The sequence below is a fragment of the Siphateles boraxobius genome, unplaced genomic scaffold (genome assembly GCF_051911475.1).
Source record: "Siphateles boraxobius isolate OS27281-9 unplaced genomic scaffold, OSU_SipBor_1 351, whole genome shotgun sequence".
Lineage (NCBI taxonomy): Eukaryota > Metazoa > Chordata > Actinopteri > Cypriniformes > Leuciscidae > Siphateles > Siphateles boraxobius.
The window spans coordinates 103,253-127,480 of NW_027508977.1; the positions used below are offsets into that span (position 1 = coordinate 103,253).

A 24,228-nucleotide genomic window follows, 5' to 3' on the forward strand; every position below is an offset into this window, starting at 1 on the left:
GGGACGCAGCGAGAGACTTTAGACAGGGATGAATAGCAAACATGCAATCAGAAAACTACAAACCGACTACAATCCTAACTGGAAAAAGTTACAAAAGTTCCAAGCTGGGGTTGTAACATTTGGGGGATTTATTTTATGGCACCAAAATCTTTTTTTTTACTTCACAGAAATGCTTAATTTCTTCTTTATTACTAAAACCGTTAAACTAATAAAAACCAAAATAAAAATGGATATATTTAGACTATACAAACGATTCATTAATACAATTACATTTGTTTCTGAAACCCACTGTTCTGCTGGGACCAGGTTGACTTCACATGTGGAACATCTATGTGGTGTTTTTAAATAAATTTAGATGGTTTGTCTTAAAGCACAAGTCGACAGCATTGCGGAGTATTTTCTCTTTAAAACTGCAGTGAACCAAAGACAGTCTCAAAAACACGGTTTGAAATCGCTGGTGTTTCTGATGTCACAAACTACCTTGTAACCAATCAGATCAACGTGTGATCGTCAACGAGTGGATCTCTGAGTGAGTGAGTGGAGGCGGGGCTCATTTGCATAGTCAGAACCATGTATACTAAATGAGGCGAGGGTGTCCAGTTACATTCAAGATATTTTAAGGCATTTAAGGAAAAAAACATTTGTAGGTCATTTTGGTGATCAAAGATGAGTTAAGGATAAAATTGACTACGGGGGACATTAAATATCAAAGATATCCCAATCTTAGAGCGTGATCTAATCTGATTTCAGAATCCTTGTTTTTGAAGCCATTTTTATTTGATCGGATGTCACTTTGGCTCTGTGGTAATGGCTTTGGTCAAATGTTCCAATCTCAATTATAGAATCACTAACAATTTGGAAAAAGTCAGATTTGGAAAAAAAGTGGAAAGATTTTAAAATACTTTTATTACACAAATAAAAACCTCAATAGAGACGTTGAACAAACACACAGTCCTCGAGTTCATGATCAGCTGGGCTTCTTCCTCAGAGTCGTGGCTCTCACAGACTTTCTGATGGTGCGGCAGAGACTCCCAGTAGACGGAGGAGTCATGGACTCTTTAATGTTGAGCAGAAGACCACACCGCGGACGAGACCCGACACACACACTCGCCCGAGACGGCCCAACACACACGCACGCACGCTTCACCTCCTCACGCAGACGCCCGATCTCCTGCTCTCGAGCGCTGGCATCACTCTCCAAAGACGCCACTTTCTGCTCCTGTCGACACACACACAGCTCTCAGAAACCAACGCTGACGTGCCTTTAACTGCAGTTCCTCCACTGGCCACTAGAGACAGGCTGCAGAAAAGACTCAATCCCATAGACTCGCATGTTAAAATGCCCAACTTTACAGCAGAAAAAAACATGTTTACAGCCTGGTACAAAAAGTGGTTTTGGTCTATATAGCGAATTGTACAATAGGCTGCAGAAGAGACTCAATCCCATAGAAGACTTATTGAAGAAAAAAAACAAAAACAGATAATGGAAACGCAGTCATTTTTTTATCTACATTGAGAAAATAACAGTTTTGCGTAAATCTGTAATGGAAACACAGATATAGTTTGTCATTGTGGCTGGAACAAGAACAAATGCCACGGGAATAGAAACTGTTTCTATGGGCACCTTTACACGACAATGTACTAAAAACATTGTGAAATGATCCCAGTTCACACAGATCCACGGAAACGGCTAAAAACGCTGTGTTCTACTGCCAGGCCAGTAGGTGGCGATGTCACTTTGTAAAGAAACACTATGTGCATATATACACACACAACAGTAATAAGTAATACACATGACGTCACCGTTTCCACTAATTTGCATTTTGTAGTTCACACAGACATGGTTTTAAAAAGTTCGTGTTTTTAGGCCCCCAAAGTCCCATTTTCGTGTAAATTAATTGGCCAAAAGCCCATAAAAAGTAGTTTATCCGGGAGCAACGCACGGCCAATATGGCTCCGCCCACTTTGGGCTTCAAAAATGCTCTTCAGAAACACTATGGGTGACGCCACGCACACTACAAACATTTTTTTACAGTCTATGCTCAGCACATAGGTTTCATCCAAGTGTCCTAACCTGATTCGAGAGTCTGTTTTGTAGAGTTTGGACTTCTGCAAGTTTCTCCATATAGCTCTCGCCGGCTTCCTGAAGAGTCTCGTTCAGCTCGCTGATGCGCCGCTCGAGAGACACGATCAGCTAAAACACAAGCAGGAACTCAGAGGTTTCGGCAGCAGTTTCATGACCTCTTCATCTGTTATGCGTTTACCTCTTGCTTCTCAACACACAGATTCTCCACCGCACACTTTTCCTTGTACAGCATCTTATACCTTTCTGCATCTGCACATTCATTGATTGAATAATTTTTATGCTGTACAAGCTGTATATTAGATCTTTACCCCTAAACACAACAGTCACAGAACTTTCTGCAGTTTTACATTTTTAAAAAACATTTAGTATGATTTATTCAGGGCCAAAAAAGTCAGGATTACACACACGATACCTGTGTCTATGGACGGCAGTGGGCTTGTCTGCATAGAGTTGTCCTGTTTGAGGGCTTGAGGACCAGAACACTGGCATCCCTGTTCCAACTCAAATACAAGTTTCTCTAGCGCCTATAAACAAAATAAATGATTAAATCGCTACATTAAGAGGCTAAGCTCAAGGAACGAGAAGTGGCTGGAACATCATAACTGCAAAAATGAGCAATTAAAGACATTAAGATGATTTTAGGCTAAATTCCTGAAATTATAAATGGTCATTAGTAATGATTTAATGGTTTATCACTTTTGACCAATAAGTGGCGCTGTGACCAAACTGATGTGGTTTGATCAGAGTGAAGTGACGATAGCATATTGACACCAAACTCTGCATTAGCATTGCATAAGAGAAAGCCTCAGTCGTTTTAGCATCATGCCTAAAATTGATGCAGTGTACAAAAACGCTTTAGTCTATCAACACGAAATCCATAACTTTGTGCCGGCATGGTCTGGAGATGATACAATTAAATGTTTGTGAAAATTGGATAAACTGTCTAAGAGTTTTGAAAAAGTAGGTTTTTAAAGAAAATCAAAATGGTGGAAAGTTTGGCATACTACGGCAAAACTGGTATATGTTCTCGGCACGACTCAAGAAAAGTATTAAGACCAGTTTCTTTACAATAGGCAAAAATCAAACTCCATTAGCATATTTAAAATTTAATTATAACATTTGACAAGGTAGCACTGCCCCAAAACGTTTTGATTAGCTACAGGAAATGGTGACGAACGCAGTTTCATAACGATATGGTAATGAGTTATAAAAGATTACCTTTTTGAATTTTCTCTTAAAAGCAGATACCCAAAATGGCCAATATGGCATTGTTCGACTCGACATGCTGCACCGAATCTAAAGAGACCAGTTTTGTGATTTTTGGCTGAAGAGTTAAAAAGAGCATATCTCCTGACCACTAGTTGGCACTGTGCCAAAACTGTGCAAGTAAACTCATGTCATGGTTTTCATAACACACACCAAGTTTGGTCAGAATACGCTAAACGTTGCAGAAATCTCACGGCCATTTTGGCATGCTCTATTTCTAATTTGTTTGCGCATCATTCGAAAACAGTTTGACAAATCAACTTTAATTCCATAACTTTGTTGGCATGATCTGGCTCAATTTGTGAGAAAATCAGAGCAACTGTCTAGGAGAGAAGTACTGTTTTTGGAAAATTCAAGTGGCGAAAACTGACGTCAGTGCGCAATCGTATCATCTTGAAGAAATCAGAAGATTGTTTCTAGGCCTTACATTTCAAAAGTTAACAAACATTAGTGACAATTTGTACAGCTGGTGGCGCTAGAGGGATTAAGTTAGAGACTCCAAAATCGCTGTGGTTAAAGTTCAGACGGTCCTCTATCAGTGTGCCAAATTTCATAATTTTCCATCAAGCCTTTCTATGGGCTGCCATAGACTTCCAGAGCGGAGGAATAAGAACACTAACGATTACAATAAGTGTCTACTTGTCTTTGGTGCTTGACCCCTAATAATAATAAAATGTTAAATTTTAATAAATGCAACTAGATTGTTACACTGTTGGAAGCGCACAAGCATTTAATAGAAACCCCTCCTTCAATGCGAATCCGTGTAATTGACCTGACAAACAAAAGCATAGATGTAAAGGTGTGCGTGTATGGATGTAAAGGTGTGCGTGTATGGATGTAAAGGTGTGCGTGTATGGATGTAAAGGTGTGCGTGTATGGATGTAAAGGTGTGCGTGTATGGATGTAAAGGTGTGCGTGTATGGATGTAAAGGTGTGCGTGTATGGATGTAAAGGTGTGCGTGTATGGATGTAAAGGTGTGCGTGTATGGATGTAAAGGTGTGCGTGTATGGATGTAAAGGTGTGCGTGTATGGATGTAAAGGTGTGCGTGTATGGATGTAAAGGTGTGCGTGTATGGATGTAAAGGTGTGCGTGTATGGATGTAAAGGTGTGCGTGTATGGATGTAAAGGTGTGCGTGTATGGATGTAAAGGTGTGCGTGTATGGATGTAAAGGTGTGCGTGTATGGATGTAAAGGTGTGCGTGTATGGATGTAAAGGTGTGCGTGTATGGATGTAAAGGTGTGCGTGTATGGATGTAAAGGTGTGCGTGTATGGATGTAAAGGTGTGCGTGTATGGATGTAAAGGTGTGCGTGTATGGATGTAAAGGTGTGCGTGTATGGATGTAAAGGTGTGCGTGTATGGATGTAAAGGTGTGCGTGTATGGATGTAAAGGTGTGCGTGTATGGATGTAAAGGTGTGCGTGTATGGATGTAAAGGTGTGCGTGTATGGATGTAAAGGTGTGCGTGTATGGATGTAAAGGTGCGCGTGTATGGATGTAAAGGTGCGCATAGATGTAAAGGTGCGCATAGATGTAAAGGTGCGCATAGATGTAAAGGTGCGCATAGATGTAAAGGTGCGCATAGATGTAAAGGTGTGTGTGTGTGTGCCTTGGCTCGCTCCTGCTCTTCGCTGTATTCCTCTATAGGGATGTAATCCTCCTCCAATCTCTCGAGAGCGCACTGGTACGCGTGCTCTTTCAACGCCTCTTTATACATCTCGAACGTGCTGTCCATCTTCTCCTCATAGCTCTCCTTCAGGTCCATCAGCTGACGACTAAAACACACCGTTAAAGCAAAGTCACCATTTATACAGCACGTTTATAAATGTATAGACCGTTTCAAAGCAGCTTTACAGTGATAATAGAAATTACAGTAACAGATTGTTTAGGCTTTACAGCGGCTCTAGAATAAAGTTATTGTCAGATAAAGTTAGTTGATTGATTCACTTCAATACTTATTTACTTAGGAGCCGCTAACACGACACCGTTCTAACAAAACGCTTTTAATGTGTTCCGGCCGCTCATCCGCACAACAGTGTTTGGAGTTTGGTTGCGGCGACTAGCTTCGGACGGCCCGGGTGGGTTGCGGCGACTAGCTTCGGCCGGCCCGGGTGGGTTGCGGCGACTAGCTTCGGAACGGCCCGGGTGGGTTGCGGCGACTAGCTTCGGAACGGCCCGGGTGGGTTGCGGCGACTAGCTTCGGAACGGCCCGGGTGGGTTGCGGCGACTAGCTTCGGAACGGCCCGGGTGGGTTGCGGCGACTAGCTTCGGGACGGCCCGGGTGGGTTGCGGCGACTAGCTTCGGGACGGCCCGGGTGGGTTGCGGCGACTAGCTTCGGGACGGCCCGGGTGGGTTGCGGCGACTAGCTTCGGAACGGCCCGGGTGGGTTGCGGCGACTAGCTTCGGAACGGCCCGGGTGGGTTGCGGCGACTAGCTTCGGAACGGCCCGGGTGGGTTGCGGCGACTAGCTTCGGAACGGCCCGGGTGGGTTGCGGCGACTAGCTTCGGAACGGCCCGGGTGGGTTGCGGCGACTAGCTTCGGAACGGCCCGGGTGGGTTGCGGCGACTAGCTTCGGACGGCCCGGGTGGGTTGCGGCGACTAGCTTCGGAACGGCCCGGGTGGGTTGCGGCGACTAGCTTCGGACGGCCCGGGTGGGTTGCGGCGACTAGCTTCGGACGGCCCGGGTGGGTTGCGGCGACTAGCTTCGGACGGCCCGGGTGGGTTGCGGCGACTAGCTTCAGTCATCACCTGTGAAGCTCCTCTGTCTCCATGATCTGCTGCAGCATCGCGTCTCCCATCTCCTTTCGGATCTGAATCTCCTGGAGAAGATTCTTCCTGCGCTCCGCCATCAGCTTTGAGCGCAAGCTCTCTACCAAGTTCAACAAATCCTGCAAGAGAAGACAGAAACATGTGGCAAACTGCAAAAAATGCTTTTCTTAGTATTTTTGTCTTGTTTCCAGTCCAAAAATCTAAGTTCTTGAAAAGATCTTCACTTAATTTTGATATACCCAGAAAACAAGACATTTTACTGCTTAAAACAAGCAACATAAAGATAATTTTAAATAAATTAACAAGTTTCTTACCCAATTGGCAGATAATGTTGCTTTTTTATAGCGGTTAATTTTGACAAACAGGACGTAACGCATGGCACCTCTTGATTTAAGAATATTTCAATATTTGGACTGGAACCAAGACAAAAACCCTAAGTAAGAAGTGTGTTTGCAGTGTGAGCATTGCGCATCATGTGTAAGCAGAGCTCAAGCACCTCTTGGGGTAATATTGACACATCGGCCTCATCTCCGTCCAGCAACTCTTCCTCGGACAGATACTCGTCCACGGCTTGGTCATCAATCACTCCATTCCTCAGCAATGGCTTCCCATCCAGACCAACCAGACGTGGAGCCAGAGACTCGATCGATCTCTGAGGCATGACCTGTAACACCTGACATACACAGACCACAGATGACACGGGCAATGGGAGAAATGAGGCTTTGAATCAATTGAATTGCTTTGGCAAAATGATTCACTGATGGAAGCTCCGCTCGCTGGCGACCCCTGCTGGGCAGGACAGTGTAAATGCAGCGAAAACAGCTTTTACAAACCAGCAATGTTTCATTAAAGCTTACATCTGTTAAATGCAATTAACAAATCATCTTATACCACTAAATATGATGTGCCTCTATAATACCTGTTATTTTATTAAATTGTAGAGCTTGTATTGTTCATGAAGAGCTTGGCTAATAAGACTAGTTAGAGACTCAACTTCAACTCTTACGCCATTAAATGTCTACAAATGTATAAAACTGATCTGAGATCAGGTGAAAGTCATATAGACACTGGTTCATGGGTCCACACAGAGATCAGCGCCCTCTAGCAGTGAATCAGACATTTGGAAACAATGTTAAGTAGCTAAAGCTTGCTCAAAAAGCCGCTAAATGTTGCTAGATGGCGTAATGCGCTAACTGTCGACAGTTTACATCCGGTTTATCTCCTAGTCCATGCTCACACGCTGAAAATGTTAATATATCATAAAGCCAAATGTCCAATAAAGCGGTTTTGAATCAGTGACTGACTGCGTTAACCAGCAATCCAAAACGTTGCTAGTCGCTTTTTTTAAAGACGTAAAATGGGTCTGAGAAGTCGATAATCTAGGTGACAAAAGTCTGTAAATTGGCAACACTGGTTATGACGTAACAAAGCATCGTTTACTGAAATCACATGACTAGTTTGATACACACTGAATCACTGGTTCCAAATGAATGATTCGAAAAGGTTCAGAAGCTTCGAAATCGACCGTCACTAGTTGACGTGGTCAATGGCTTTGTGAATCATAAGGTTACAGATGCTCATAATCAGTCATGCCACCTGACATTATAAGCCAGCCGTACAACAACCTCGAGTTCCCATAATGGTAAAAACATTGTGGCGTTTTGGCGTGTGTTAACTTGTGTTGAAGATGAGATGCTGGTGACGGGATTTTGTTTGATTATATATATATATGCTCCGTCTGTGACATAGCTAATCTGGTTTCTTTCTTTCTTAGTTTTGGCTTGTAGAAGTTCTGAATGGCCGAACTGATTACTAGCATCATAACCAGGGTTTGATATTAACTTTCACTCCCAAACCTGCTTGGCGACGGCAGAGAACTTCATCACATGGAGGGTTTCGTCGTAAGTGGAGGCGCACTGGTTGATGTTGACGATCATGCACGCCCGTCCTCGACCGCAGAACATGCCCTGGAAGAGCCGGGTCAGCTTGCTCTCGCGGAACGGCACGTAACTCTTCACCCTTCGAGGAGCAGACACACATGAACACACGCCCGTACACCCGCGGCTCAGGGGCGTTAGCGGTCGCTAGTACCTGTGACTCTGGCTGTTCCTCAGCGCCGCGATACACTTGCCCAGAATCAGCAAGGAATTATTGATGTTTCCAGCTTCCTTCAGACGCTCCCCAAACGTTTTGGTTTTGTTGCATCTTTCAGAGCCGGCCAAGTCGCAAAGTGAAAGACTTTATGCCAGAAAAGAAATTAAACATTCAAAACAGATTTGCTTCACTGAATTTTTTTAAGTACAATAAACTTGGATTTTGTTATTTTGACTTAAATTACATTGATTAATTACTTTAAACGAATTTTGTATAACATAAATGATGAAAATTGCTTCAAGTCCCCCTGTGGTGAAAATCCGGCTTTTAAATGTTGTTTATATGTCTATGTGGTGTTTTTAATACGCTTTAAGACAAAGCATGTGTAAATTCATAAGTCGACAGCATTGCTGAGTATTTTCTCCTTAAAACTGCAGTGAACCAAAGACAGTCTCAAAAACACGCTTTGAAATCTCTGGTGTTTCTGACGTCACAAACTACCTTGTAACCAATCAGATCAACGTGTGATCGACAACGAGTGGATCTGAGTGAGTGAGTGGAGGCGGGGCTCAATTTCATATTCATAGAACTGCAAATACTAAATAGGGCAAGGGTGTCGAGTTACATTCAAGATATTAAGGCATGAAGAAATAAAGGAAAAATTTGTAAATGTCATTTTGGTGATTTAAGAGTTAAGGGATAAATTAATCTTAAGTAGAATACACTTGGATGTTTAAGTTATTTCAACCTTAATTACATTAAACTGACTTTGTATAACTTATCAAAATAAGTTATGCGTTTTACAGTTCACTTACTCTGACAGTCCCTGAACATCTTCTCCGTCGAGGCGTATCAGTTTGATGGTGAAGATACTGTGACTGTAAAACAGAACAAAGGTTTTGCTTTTGCATGGAAATATATATTCTGCACAAATCAGACTCATAATATCAGACTCATAATGACCTTCTGCTGGACGACTGGTTCATCTTGGTTGCGGCTGCGCTTCGGTTCTTATTGCCCACGCGCAGCACTTTACTGGCCTCCTCTGCGCTCTGCACATTAACCCATCGCAAATCTACAACGACACTTAAAATTAAAGGACTCTGCAGTATGTAATTAATTACAATATTATTTTTCTGTTATCTCTGTAAAGCTGCTTTGAAACAATCTATTGTAAAAAGCACTATATAAATAAAGGTGACTTGACTTTTAACCCTGTGATGCTCTGCGGTCATTTTCGACTGAAATTTGAAAAAAATTCGTATTTTCTTCTTCATCAGAAAGGTACGAAACTTGAAGGTTTTGGCACTTCCTTTGTGAACAAAACCACCATGGACATGATTCGAACAGGTTAAATGTTCTGTAAACAATAGTCACACAAACAATAATGCTCCTCGCGCACTGGAAATTAATGAGCTGAATTTCCTCTAGTGGAAGCGTTCGGTACTGCAGACAAACAAAACATCTCACTGAACGCTCATTTAGGACATCACCGTCAAATTTTGTTTAGAAACTGGTTTAGATGTATGGCTTTGATTCGCGCAGTTTTAGAGTAAAACATGTTTTTGAAAATATATATTTCAAATAGTGCATTTTTTGCACATTTTTCATAATAAATGTAAAAAAAAATTCACTTTAAAACTTCTCCAAGTGTCGCGTTTGAAAAGAGATCAAACTTCAGTCTGTGTTTTAAAGCATTCTAGATTTACCAGAGTTTAAGCTGGAAATTAAGTTTTCAGGTCTATGCTCAAAGTGAATAAATGGATTACAAATACAGTGAAAATATTTAATACCATAAAATTCCCTAAAAATACTACAAAAAAAAAAAAAAACTAAAATAGTACATTCCTAATAGAGCTCGGGATCGTTTCGTCATGCCGCGATGCATTGTGGGAATCACGGTACGGAAGTAGATGTACTATATAGTAGGCAGTGCGCAATTACGTTGGTCATTAGATAATATTAGGTTTAATTTAGGGTTATTTTTAGGAAAATGGTTCAGTATTGCTGTATTGTGAACTGCTGTAATCGGTCTCACGTTCGACAGGGCAAACGCCTCGAATCATATAAGTGGTGGTCTTTTTGCTTTGCTTTGTAGTCAACTCCGTTAGCGCTAATGGCTAACTGATATTTTTATCACATGGTCAATAGATTTTCAGCTGCCAGAGTTAACTAGCTAGCTACATTTATATTGAATGTATTCATTTAGCAGTTAACTAAAGTTCTGCTGTTCAGATTAACGATAAAGCAGTAAGTACGCTGCTGTGTTTTGGGAGCAAACTGTTATACTGATGTAGCTGCTGTTAGCCAAATCAGCATATCAATTCTCGATTAGCAAAGTCACCAGGGTGGCCATTTCCATAACACCAAAAAGGAGGACACAGATATCCCAACCTGCAAGAAGTCATTTCCCGGCTATATATTTTGTTGATTGGTTTTGTTGACGCGGTGTAACATGCGCTTTGTTGACGCGGTGTAACATGCGCTTTGTGAGGCACACACGCACATTTGCACACACACGCAAGGTCTCTCGCTCTCTCCCTCTCTGCCGTGCGCGTTACACGGTTTGGAGCTTGCAAGCTCTAGACTATGGGAGATTTTAACTAATTTACGGGCATCAAGGAGCCACTATCAATATGTGGGATTTTTATAGGTTAATTTTTTTAAACAATTCAGCGCAACTGCAAAAAGGAGGAATAATGAGTGTCCGGCTTGAGGCTGCGCCGGACAGGTATGGCTGGCCACCCTAAATGTCACCTCGTTTATTCATCTAGATTTTGGTGGATAGACTAGGTTAGTATAATACTGACATGCTATGGCATAATTTGTACCTTACACTTCTAGAAAGCATCAGCCAATAGACACACAAATGCAGTGGTAATTTCTAGCTATAGTCTCCTCTGTACTGAACCTTAAATGGTATTCTGTTGCTGAAGCTTAAATGTTAAAATGCTTTATTACTAATAGCTTACATATTATTCTATTGCTGGAGCTCTGTAGTTTAATTGTTATTATTACATGGCTTGGTTGAATACTAATATTGAATGTGGTCTGTTATTTCTTGACCACTGCTCAGTATAACACACCGTTGCCATGAAAAACAGAGCGTTGCCATGGACAGTTCTGTTCATTCTGGAGCAATACAACCGTTTTTAAAATAAACTCCTTTATCCGGAGATCGGCCGGTTACGCTATTACCTTATACCAAACCGGCCTTTGCGTTACCTCTAAAAAGGCCGCCGTTACCCACAATGCACCGTTCCATGACGTCTACGCCCGTGCTCCATTTAAAAAAAAATTTTTTGTTTTACTTTTATTTCAATTAAACTAATGTGACGACGCAAAGAGCAGCAGAGGGTTAAAGGCACACACACACTCCTCCCGTGAGGACCGTACCCCTGATGTAGGAGCTGCCGGTGCCGTCCTCACACACTCGCAGCGCCGCGCGTCTCCTGGTTCTGCCGACGGGGCCCGACTGGAGCAGGTCGTACACGTGTTCGTTGTAGATCTCGTAGAACGCCACCCAGACGCAGTACCGGCAGTGTCCGTCATCGGCCGTGACATCAGCACTGTCCACTGGAAGACACGCGAGAGCTTAAACACACACACACACACACACAGCCATCGTAACCGCGTATACCTGTATGGTCATACGAGACACTGGAAAACGACAAACTGTTGACGGAGGAGGTGGAGCTTCGGCTGGATCTTGAGGGTTCAGGATCCTGAGACGAGAGAAACGTGATCAAGCTCGTGATCGAGTCTCAGAACCAGTTCATCAGCAGTGATGGAGAAACATTAACAGCATCACAACCCTTATAAAAATTAAACCTGGCCAGTGTCTTCTAGTTAGCCAAGCATTAAAGCGCCATCTAAAGAGGTTCAAATAGTATTGAGACCAATGTACTGATGTAGAAATGTTCCCTCATGGTTAAAATTAAATCATAAATATAAGCGCGTTTGTAACTTCACGGCCCTGATCCGCATCGCTTCAGTCTTACACAGAAAGTGCACTCGCTTAACTTAATGTTTTGCTGACTAACATTTGTTCATATATTTAATTCAATATAAAGGTTGATAAGCTAGAGTAAATAGTGTGATTTCAGAGATCGGAAACGTCTAATTGAAGAGAACATTAAGTTTTTCGGGCCAAAATAAAGCAGTCCCGATAATAAACTACGTAATAATCCTATAGTCACTCACATAATTGTTATTCCTTTTTTAATGTATTGAAGTCAGTTATAAAATCTGTTACTGTGGTACAGGGATAAAAGTTACATAATCTTATATAATACTCCATATGATGGTTTGTGCTCGGATTATTTATATTGATTAAAAACAATGGTTCAAAACAAGACCTGGTTTGTCCTGATTATTCATCCGTCTTCCCGGCCGCTTACACTCAGAGAAAAGGTACAAACGCTGTCACTAGGGGATTACCTTTTCAAAAGGTACACTTGTGTTCCGTTTAGGTGCTAATATGTTCATTTTAGGTGCCAATATGTACCATTAGGTACCAACCTGCACCCTTTAGGTATAAAAGTGTACGTTTTAGCGGTACCGCCCCAGTCACAGCTTTTGTACCTTTTTTTCTGAGAGTGATGCGGGAGAATGTCAAATAAATATGAAAAGGTTAATAAGACGTCAGGGAAACGTTACGTTCTGCAATAAAAAATAAATTAAAAAAAAGTTCAAAAGTAACGAAAAACGTTCCTGGCTAACCACAAACAAACGTTACATACACATTATCTGGGAAGGTTCTGTGAGCCTAAAGGCCTCATGCTTCTGCGTCAACTCCACGGCGTAGCTACGCCGTCACTCCTACGGCGTCGTGGCCGTTTTATGGTTCTGCGTCAGGTTGCGTTGCATCTGACCAATCACAGCCCTTGCGGTTTGCGTCGCCTCGACGCGGTTACAATTTTTTTGGAGGTGCACATCGAGCTACGGCGGAGGGGTTCGCGGCGACGCAGAGGGCTCTGCGGGGGTACGCCGTCGATTCGACGCAGAAGCATAAAACAGGCTAAACCCGCCGGTTCTGAAGCGCGCACCTCTTTGAGTGAGCTGAAAAGCGCCGCCTTGGCGTTCTTCTCCACTTTGACTTGTTCCGAGTCCAGTTTCTGCACATCCGCGCTCAGGAACGGCTTCAGGTCCGCGTGCTCGTACTGGCGGCCCGCCACGTGCCGGAACACCACGTCCAGCGCGCGCGGCAGAATCCCCGGATCCTGCGGGGAACCTGGAACGGGCCGTCCACATGTGATGACGTCAGAGGACATGCGTCAAACAGTGCGCTCAAGTCACATCGTAAAGATCGTATTTACGAGTGTAACGCACATGAACACCATTTCGTAAAGTGGATTGTCTTTAAGATCTTTACGTGTCAGTAGGCACGTTTCCATTACAGAATTTGCGCAAAACTTGTGATTTTTTTTCTAAATGTCGACAAAATACTATTGCGAAATGTCTAAAATGTAATTTTTACCTCGCGATAAGTCATGGCGACGGACGTTGGTGGGTTTACGTATATCCAGAGCCCGTCTACGGAAAGCCTGTTCACACCCTATAAAGTCCTATTGTACCGTATTTTGGTTGTAGTTCCACCAGAACTCCACTGGGGGGCGATCGCCCTGAGTGCAAAATAAATGGGAGTCTATGGAGCTAGACGGCTAAATTTGTCTTTCTTCCGATTGCAGTTGAGAAATCTCAGATTTGATTGTAGGTTTTGCAAGTTCAACATGGGTTATAGGTCGAAAGTTGAATGAACGAGTACGCATGTCTTTTCGATTTCTTACAGGTTGAGTAGTTGCCCATTACACGCTAGCATTCTGCTAATGAACGCTGATTGGTCAGTGAATGACTGATTACGACCAAAGATACCGCTTGATGGCATCGTGGCATCTGAAGCGGAACCAGAATGTGTGTGTGTATTTTCGGCGTGGTCTTTTAAAACAACAAAACCTCTTCTAGCGCGTGTATTGACCTGTGCCAGTGGTGGATTTAGCTCCATAGACCTCCATTCATTCTGCACTCGTCCTGTGAGCGCCCTCATATGGAGCCAGAGTGGAACTGCAACCAGTTCAGAAGCCGGAAGTTTACTGAGAGTGACACTTCTCCCCTTACTACACATTCTCTGACATATCTCAGCCGCTGAACTGGCCATTATTAATAAAAGGAGACGCACATGTGTGTGTGTTATCCAGCATTAATGACAAGGAAAGACTCTTATACTGTGAGCGGCTCATATGAGGAGTTTCTGGGTGTTTCTCCCTCATTTCTGCTTCGAGGTCTTGATTTCGACATTTCTTTGAGGTTTAGAATCCAGTATTCCTGTAATTCTTTTGTCTTTAAACGCGCGTCTTCTACGTCAAGTGACTGTAAAACCTGTTTCCATTGCAGTTGTGCAAAATATTTATTTTTTGAACTGCCTGAAAAACCGCGTCACTAGAGCATAAAAACTTTGAGATAAACGGGAGTTTTTGCGAAATTGACGCTTTTCAATTAGGCGTATATTCAATTCGCAATTTGCGCAATTTGAAGGGTGATGGAAACGCGGCAAGAGAGAAACATGCGGAAAAACCACAAAACTTGAAGGCATTTAGCCGTGATATTACTAGAATTTACAACGAAGTAAGTGCATTGCCCACACAGGACATGATAGCATTAATATAATATGTAGCAATAAAGTTTACGGTGTCTTCATAAATTATTGTTTTATGTTTAATTTAAGACACTGTAAACTTTGCATCAGGTGTCTGTTTTTAATTTTAAAATGTAACACATTACTGTGTTTCTGGAAGTAGATTAAGAACCTTACTGTATTTTAGTGTAATTAAGAGAAGGCACTCTTACACACACGACCTCATGAACACGGTTTCAGGAGTCTCCGGAGGACTGGAGCGCATCAGAAGAGTGTGTGTCGGTTCACCTTGTATGGTGTGCGTTTTCCCAGCGTTGGTGACTCCGTAGCAGAACACCAGTGCGTTTGTGCCGTGCAGAAACTGGAGCAGCGGCGAGCGGACGGTGCCGGTGAAGAGCTCGGTCTGGGAGCAGTCCGGCCCGAAGATCTGCAGTCGGGACACACACACACACCTTTACACACGCAGCCTTCCCCCGCGGTACACACACACACCTTTACACACGCAGCCTTCCCCCGCGGTACACACACACACACCTTTACACACGCAGCCTTCCCCCGCAGTACACACACACCTTTACACACGCAGCCTTCCCCCGCAGTACACACACACCTTTACACACGCAGCCTTCCCCCGCGGTACACACACCTTTACACACTCAGCCTTCCCTCCCGGGACACACGGACACAAAGCACAGAACCTTTTTTCAGAAAGCTTATTTTATTTTGGTAAAATTTTGTCTTTTTTAAATGCAATTTTTTGGGAGATTATTATTTTCTTATTTTATTTACCTTTAAACTACTGGATTTATTCAATAAATATTCATTTAAAAACATTACTTTTTCAACGTAAATTCAAAATAACTCGATTTCATGCATAAACCTTTTAATTCAGCTCTAAATATCTTACATTGGGCGTCTTTAACGTCTTGTAGAAAATAATAGATCCTGATCTTTCATGACTGTAGATGGGTTATATCTCTATGGAGTAAACGAGCTGTTCCGCTGGGTCCTAAAGCCAGTTCACTTCAGTGTGCATTCAGACACACAAGTAGACATTATACAACTTCACCTTGTTTGCGATTGAACGGAAGTCAAGTTGGTTTCCCCTCTAGTGTGGAAGTTTTGGGCCGGAGTGAACCGCGATCGCACTCGTGCGGCCCGAACACTCCCGCACCGAGACCCAGCAGAAGAGAAGCTCTCGGCCCGTACAAACCAACTCTGGTGCGGTTCTTTAAGGAGTGAACACGAACCGACCCAAATGCAGAAACCACTGCGCCTTTTTTGGGAACTGGTCACCTCTGTGTGTGTGTACTGGTCACCTCTGTGTGTGTACTGGTCACCTCTGTGTGTGTGTACTGGTCACCTCTGTGTGTGTGTACTGGTCACCTCTGTGTGTGTGTACTGGTCACCTGTGAGAAGCGGAACTTGTAGAAGTGTGTGTGTGGTCACCTGTGAAGAGCAGAACTTGTAGAAGTGTGTGTGTGGTCATCTGTGAGGAGCGGAACGTGTGTGTGTGTGTAGTCACCTGTGAGAAGCGGAACTTGTACACCTGTGTGTGTGTGTGTGTGTGTGGTCACCTGTGAGAAGAGGAACGTGTGTGTGTGTGTGTGTGTGTGTGTGGTCACCTGTGAGAAGCGGAACTTGTACACCTGTGTGTGTGTGTGTGTGTGGTCACCTGTGAGAAGCGGAACTTGTACACCTGTGTGTGTGTGTGTGTGTGTGGTCACCTGTGAGAAGCGGAACTTGTACACCTGTGTGTGTGTGTGTGGTCACCTGTGAGAAGCGGAACTTGTACACCTGTGTGTGTGTGTGTGTGTGTGTGTGTGTGGTCACCTGTGAGAAGCGGAACTTGTACACCTGTGTGTGTGTGTGTGTGTGTGGTCACCTGTGAGAAGAGGAACGTGTGTGTGTGTGTGTGTGTGTGTGTGTGTGTGTGGTCACCTGTGAGAAGCGGAACTTGTACACCTGTGTGTGTGTGTGTGTGTGGTCACCTGTGAGAAGCGGAACTTGTACACCTGTGTGTGTGTGTGTGTGTGTGGTCACCTGTGAGAAGCGGAACTTGTACACCTGTGTGTGTGTGTGTGTGTGTGGTCACCTGTGAGAAGCGGTACTTGTACACCTGTGTGTGTGTGTGTGGTCACCTGTGAGAAGCGGAACTTGTACACCTGTGTGTGTGTGTGTGTGTGTGTGTGTGTGTGTGTGGTCACCTGTGAGAAGCAGAACTTGTACACCTGTGTGTGTGTGTGTGTGTGTGGTCACCTGTGAGAAGCGGAACTTGTACACCTGTGTGTGTGTGTGTGTGTGTGGTCACCTGTGAGAAGCGGAACTTGTACACCTGTGTGTGTGTGTGTGTGTGTGTGTGTGTGTGTGTGTGTGTGTGTGTGTGTGTGTGTGGTCACCTGTGAGAAGCGGAACTTGTACACCTGTGTGTGTGTGTGTGTGTGTGTGTGTGTGTGTGTGTGTTTGTGTATAGTCACCTGTGAGAAGCGGAACTTGTACACCTGTTGCCCGATTCCCTTCTCGCTGCTCTTCATGCTGGCGGATCCTCTCGGAGCGTGAAGAGAGACGTTCTCCGAATCCTCCAACACAACACACCCCTGAGAGGACAGATCATGGGGATTTTATGATTACACTTTTCTAACTTTAGTCAGTGTGTGCAGATGTGGTTAATGCTCAAACAGCAACAAAGCGATATCTGTAAAATAAAATATATCCTTTAAAGGACTACAACAAACGGCTGGTAGGAACTACAATGAGCTTCTTCACGGTTAGTGACATCACTAACCCTAAAATTTACATAAACTCCGCCCCCGGAAACACGATTTATAGATCATCATACATAATATTTGGTAACACTTTAGAATAATAGTCTTTTATTAATAAGTAACTACGTAGGACTAATTAGTACTAGGGATGCCAAAAACTAAAAATTCTTGACCGACCACCGAGCCTCATTAGCCGGTTGAAACCGGTTAGTTTGAAATAACAGCCATTTCGAGCCGCGCCTGCAATTTCGCAACTGTCGCATCTCTCTGCCGCTCTGGAAAGGCGGGGCAGTGTGTGTTTGAGCGGGGGGCACTCACGTCACTTTTTAAATCCCCTACAGCGCGAAACGAGTCACGCAAACGCCGCGCCGAGGAGCTTGTATGTAATCGGAGGACAAATGGCTCCTTAGTTTCGAAATGGTTTGGGTACAAGGTGATCGCGTTGAAAATAAAGGCGTTAGTCTAGCGTTAGAAGCTCATTTGAAACATTGCAGCGTCTCATTTAAGAAAATGACAGCTCCGAAGAGACTCTGCTTTAGTTTGAGGTAACGTTAGTGCTAACAATAATAAAGATGATCATCATCACCGTATCTGTTACCACTGAAATGTAGATGTAATGCATTTCCAAATCTAATGCGGAAATGCATTTCCAAATCCCTAATGCGGGTGTCGCGTTTTCAGGTGTTAAATCATAGATGTGCTACTACTGTATTTAAGCAATGTATCACACAAGTTGCAACCTACATCAGTGTCATTCTTTTTGGTGAAATGGTCCCACACACTACGTTTCTTTACACGCTTCATCCTGTCGTCTGCCCTGGCTCTGACCTCCAGTGTTTTAGCCTGTAGCCTGTTTACTTTTCGCAAACCTTGTGAGCGCGCGAACCCAAATGCTGTGACCTCGCGCCACATGTTTTTAATGGTTTATTAAGTACAAACAGGCAAGTTATGAAAAATTGAGTGTGAGGGATTTGTTCACTTCACAAAAATATCTTGGAATGAGATGGCTATCTGCAGTAGCGTTTAGTCCACTGTCTATAATAGCCTAATTTAGAGATCACTTTTTTTTTTAACCGACAACTTTGATCGGTTAACGTTGATACGGTCAACCATCGGTCAAACGGTCATCCGTTAACATCCCTAATACATGAACACTTCAGCCACTACTATTAAAGGGATAGTTCACCCAAAAATGTAAATTCTGTCAGTAATTACTCAAGTTGTTCAACCCCGTAAGACCTTCGTTCATCTTCGGAACACAAATTAAGATATTTGATTAAATCTGAGAGCTGGATCACTCCTCCATAGGCTTCTTCAGGGATTTAACTTGCAGGCGCCAAAAAGTTATTAAAGACATCGTTAAAATAGTCCAAGTGACTACAGTGGCTTAATCTTAAGTTTATCAAGCGACAAGAATACTTTTTGTGCTAACAAAAAAACACGACTTTATTTCCTTCTCTGTGGGCGTCGAGTGAGTTCACTAGTGTAACAGCGCAGCACTTCTGTGTCGTACGTCACACGCATCACATGACCAGCGTCGGCCAATAGTGAGATTCAGATTCTTTTATTTAATGCAATGTCAGCATTCAAAGCTATTTTCATGGTAAAATTCAATTACAAAAATACAAATATCATATAAATACAAAAAACAAAACAAATATAAACAAGTCATATTATACAATATCTTTTTTTAAATTAACATGTGATAAAAAAAATCAAAACCTTTTCAGGCATAATTTCAGGCAAAACCCTCAGAAAAGAGCATTCTGCTTGTTTTAAGTCCAGGACCATCTAATAAAATATATTTGACAGATAAGGGAATTTTACAAAACATACATAAAGTTGGGTCTTCACCTTTAAGCAGAAAAGCATGGGTCAAACGTGTGTGACCCATACGGCATCTGGTGTAGACCACTTGATCAAGACTAGTTTGTTATTTCCGGATGAGTTTCATACAACTTATTATTCTTGCACATATCCCACTCTTCTTGCCACTTATTTAAAATATATCGGTTAATAATCGGTCTGATATCTGAGGGAGGAATTTGACATTCATTAACTTCCTGATTAAGAGAGCTTCCTTAGCGGCTGCATCAGCTCGTTCATTCCCTGTCAATCCGACATGTCCTGGAACCCAGCTAAAGCTAATACTGAAGAACTGATTTAGTAGATAATCCACTTCGGTTAAAATGCAGTTCACTAAAGGATGATCAATTTTTAAAGTGTCCATTGCTTGAAAAAAAAATTATAAAAATTATATATATTTTTTGTGGTGTATTTTCAATATGCTCCAAAGCTAAAAGTAAAGCACGTGCTTCAGCAGAGAAAATCGAGCACTGTTTTGGGATACGGATTCCATAGCGTTGATGTCCAGTCACCATTGCTGCCGTTACACTATTTTCCACCTTCGAACCATCTGTGAATAGAGGTACATGAAAAGGGAATTTGTTTCTTATGTCCAAATATTGCGGTCTATATACATTTGGATGAGTCACGCCTTTCCTATGATGAGCCAAATCCAAATTGATATTAGGCTTCTTTAATTTCCAAGGAGATATAGCATGGAATTGTATTTGATTTAAAATGTCCAAATTTATATTTAAGTTCTCCAAATGTGATTTAATACGAATGCCAAAGGATCTGATGCTTTTAGGTTTGTTCTCATTCAAAGGAGTAAATTGTAGAGGCCCACCGAGAAGGAAATGAATAGTAAACAGAAGCTTTTGTTTACGAGCCACAACCAGTAAGTTTGATTTATTTTTCGTCGATGTGTTTTCCTGTAATAGTTCGTATAGTTAATTGTATGTTGCAGCAAGGAAGTAAACAATGACAACGCTGTTTGGCTCTGCTGGTTTGTTAAATGCTCATTCATACTTAACGTTATCCGACAAACACCTAACCTTACAAACTTTTTTTTTAATCTCAACAGCGAACTAGGAATTAGTGTAAATTAATCTTTGATTAGAGCTTTTATGTTTATCTACATGCTTGTTTATCTACAGGCATGCTAAACATGGTTCTGTGTTTGATTTGGCAGCCGATGTTTAGTGTTCGTTTTAGGTTAATAGTTCTGGCGACAGATATTTGTCTACAATTGATCTAAAAATACAAGAGTAACTGTGCCATACAGTCAGAAACGGTCAATATAGATCCGCAGTCTTTACTCAAACAAACCCCTTGGAGGACTGTAGAATAATTTGTTAGAACGATATGAAATTCTTGTTTATAAAGCTTATTTTTTGTAATTCTATAATAATTAGTACAATAACAGCGCATCTAAAAAGCAACGAGAGAACCAATAAAACAAACCTTACCGAAACGTCGTTTAACAGCCGTTCTTGAACAGGTTCTGCTCGATCGTCTTCACTAACGTTTCCCCGGGTCCGATTGGTTTTATCGACGCCATTGTTTATAATTCACCAAAGCACAAACTACCGGTAAAGGCAGAGGTGGGCTGTCAGGGCCATCAGGGCCTTCTCTGCTGGCCCTGTCAGAATCTAAAATATATATTTTACATATATATTATATTATATAATATTTTTCATTTTTACGATTATATTTGCATAAAGAATATGGTTATTTTTTGTGAGGCTGAGCTGGATTTTCCATATGGTCATCTAAACGCATCACAGCTCCGCGGACCAGCACTAGTAGTATAGCTACCCTTCCGTTGAAGCTGCCATTTCCCATTTGATCATAACTTTGACTGACGTGTATCATTAGCCAATCAAATTTCGATGCGCAGTGACAGAACGCCCTCAGGGGCCCAGTGATGTGTCGGCGCTAGCCCCCGCTGATGTCATCAACCGTTTGAAATGTTGGCGGGTTGTGAGCAATGTCAGTGAACTGAGCTATGGCCGCTGCCTTCACACCTCTTACCGGTCCAGTTGACGATCTCCTTCGTGTGCCTTTTTCAAGGCGTATGTTTTGGAGAGAAGAAAGAGATCATTTAAAAAGGAAGATCTACACCTAAGATGGATGGGCTGACCAAGGGTTACCCTTCACTGAGGGTAACTATGACCGCTATGACTGGCTAACAGCTAGCACTGAGCGGAACAGGTTATTTATCATTCACACAGGAAGTGCAGCGAGGAACGGGATGAGGAACATTCATGGTTGTGCGTTTCATATTATTTTTAAATCCATGTTATATACACTTTTAAACTATAAGTCCTTAGCTAAACTATGAGTTTAATGTAATTGGTGGCTAACAGCCGTTTGTTAAACAGAGAAGACTTATTATAAATACAAGCTGTATACAATAATATTAGGCACAGTAGCTTCTTTTCTTTTCTTTTTTACCAAGAACCTTATTGAACAATGTGAAAAACCATAAATGGCCCGGTACAAAATAGGGATGTCACGATATTGGATCAGTTAGCAGACGCATAAAGCTTGCCACAAAGAACCGGCAAATGTAGCCTAATCATTATAAATGTGTCAAATATAACAAGGAGACATTTTAATTGTTTCTTAATAAATAGTGTTTTCTGTGACGATGCTGACTCGCAGTATTGTGAAGGTGCATACAGAGAGAAATGCACACTTCATACAGATTATAAGAGTTGTCTCTTTTCATTTTGAATTGTTTTGTTTAAAAGTAGACATTTCAAGCTTAGATATATTTCTGAGTTTCTGTTCATTTATGAGACGAGCTCCAGTTCACGTGCGATGCAAGTTATATCGCGTCTTATATCGCGTCGGCGCCTCCATGTCCTGATTATAGGCTATTGTCTGCTATATTTGCTACTTATTTATTAAATCCAGGAAAATGTTTGATGAAACATTGATTAAAATTAAGATACAATTTATACAAAACGAAATTCACTTTAAAGAAGGGCTTTATACAAAACTTAATAAAGCGGTCAAAATGATGTCTCTCGATATTACGCATCTTATGATTAGGCTACTCATACTGGCTGATAGGCTGATCACTTTTCATATAATCAACATAGATGAAATGGAAAAAATACCATATTATTTAAACAAATATGAAACTAACTTTACTTTAATGGCTACAACACGTAGTGTGCGTTACTGAAGGCCCTGACTGAAACCCCACGGTACGCTACGTAAAGGTAAGGGGCGTCACGTTTCCGGAAAATGTGCACTACACGGTTAGCGAATCACAACACACTGGGCCAGCTAACCAATCTGAGCCCATTGTAGTTTTGAGGGGCTTCATAGAACCCGGAAACCATCAGACCGTTTTTACAAGGAGGGACAGAGCAGTGTAGAATAAAGGTAAAATATATGAAAAATAATGCATTTTTTTAAAAACAAAGCATGAACACGTGTTACAGTGCAGCCCACAAACACAACCAAGCCTTCGAAAAAATGCGTTTTACCGCCCCTTTAAACTTGTTGCTATATTAGTTAGTAGTAGCTGAAGTGTTAATGTAGAACTACTCATTACTTACTGAAAAGTTACTTATTAAAGGACCGTTATTCAGAAGTGTTACCGAATATGCTAACCAATGACTAGAATATTGTTAACTTCACATCAGCTACATAAGTTCATCAACTAACCATTCAGAAATGTCCTGTTGCTTCAACATGTTCACTTCTCCAGTCTCTGCATCATTGTCCGACGTTTATACTAACAAAGGCTAAGAGTTTTATGTTCAGTGTGTGTGTGGTAATCGGAGCTGCAAAAAGGCAAGCGCACACGCTCGTGAAGCTCCGCCCTCTGTCCCGGGAGCAGCAGCTCATTTGCATTTAAAGGGACACACACGAAAACTTTAAGTGATTTTAACAGGCTATAAAAACATATCTGTGGGGTGTATTTTGAGCTAAAACTTCACATACACACTCTGGGGACATCAGAGACTATATTCTTGTGAAAAGTGCATATAAAACCCCCTTTAAAGTCCCATGTTCCCAAAGGCAAACGTCATCATTGGATTGAGCTTAACCGCACCTGTTCTTCATTGCTTCTCAGCTCTTCTTCACTGAAAGGCCGAACTTTTAAGTAAACTCGAAGCTGCTGTTGCTCAGAGATCTCAGCACTCTCGCTCTGCACACAAACACCATACAGCATTATATATAAACAAAGATGGACATTTATGTGTTATAAATTGATTTGCAATCTTATAACCTGTGATGTTATGGAGGAAACTCCAGAAAATTCTGGAAGAGCCGCATGATGAGGTTCACAAGCCGTCGACTCCATCGCCAGCACTGTGTCTTCATCCATATCCATAACCGTCGCCATGATTATACTGTTATATAACAGTTATGTTCTGACAGCAAGATCAGTTTAACAAACTTGTGACTTGAAACTTGTGTCAGTGGTTTAGAGAAGAATAAACGTTTGAAACCATTTCAAACATGAGAACGAGCTTTAATAGCACATGTGAGATGTTACCCAGCATGCACTAGCCACACCTGCTCATCAATCAGCTCTTAAAGACATGCAGCACACCTGTAAGTTCATTAGGGTGTAGATCACGTCAAATCAAGGGTGCATTCTGGGCTTTCCTGACTAAAAGTTGTAAATATATTTAGCTTTAAATGTGTATGATGTATAAATAAGATGGTAGAGTTCCCTGAACCTAAAATATTGGCAACTTTACAATAAGGTTCATCGATTAATGCATTACCTAATATGAC

General features: G+C 42.1%; 1 protein-coding gene across 1 annotated transcript; it reads right to left on the reverse strand.

The window, feature by feature from the left end:
* Positions 1-887: 887 nt before the first annotated feature.
* Positions 888-23,950, reverse strand: LOC143702835 (kinesin-like protein KIF20A). The gene is made up of 18 exons (XM_077196729.1): positions 23,714-23,950; positions 23,537-23,632; positions 17,329-17,448; positions 15,140-15,278; positions 13,266-13,450; positions 11,858-11,942; positions 11,614-11,793; positions 9,181-9,292; positions 9,033-9,095; positions 8,215-8,361; positions 7,980-8,142; positions 6,620-6,796; positions 6,103-6,242; positions 4,962-5,127; positions 2,499-2,610; positions 2,265-2,335; positions 2,075-2,194; positions 888-1,219 (listed from the first exon to the last, which is right to left on the reverse strand). The coding sequence occupies exons 1-18, from the start codon at positions 23,828-23,830 to the stop codon at positions 968-970; spliced, it is 2,445 nt and encodes an 814-aa protein (XP_077052844.1). The 5' UTR covers positions 23,831-23,950; the 3' UTR covers positions 888-967.
* Between the last annotated feature and the right edge of the window lie 278 nt (positions 23,951-24,228).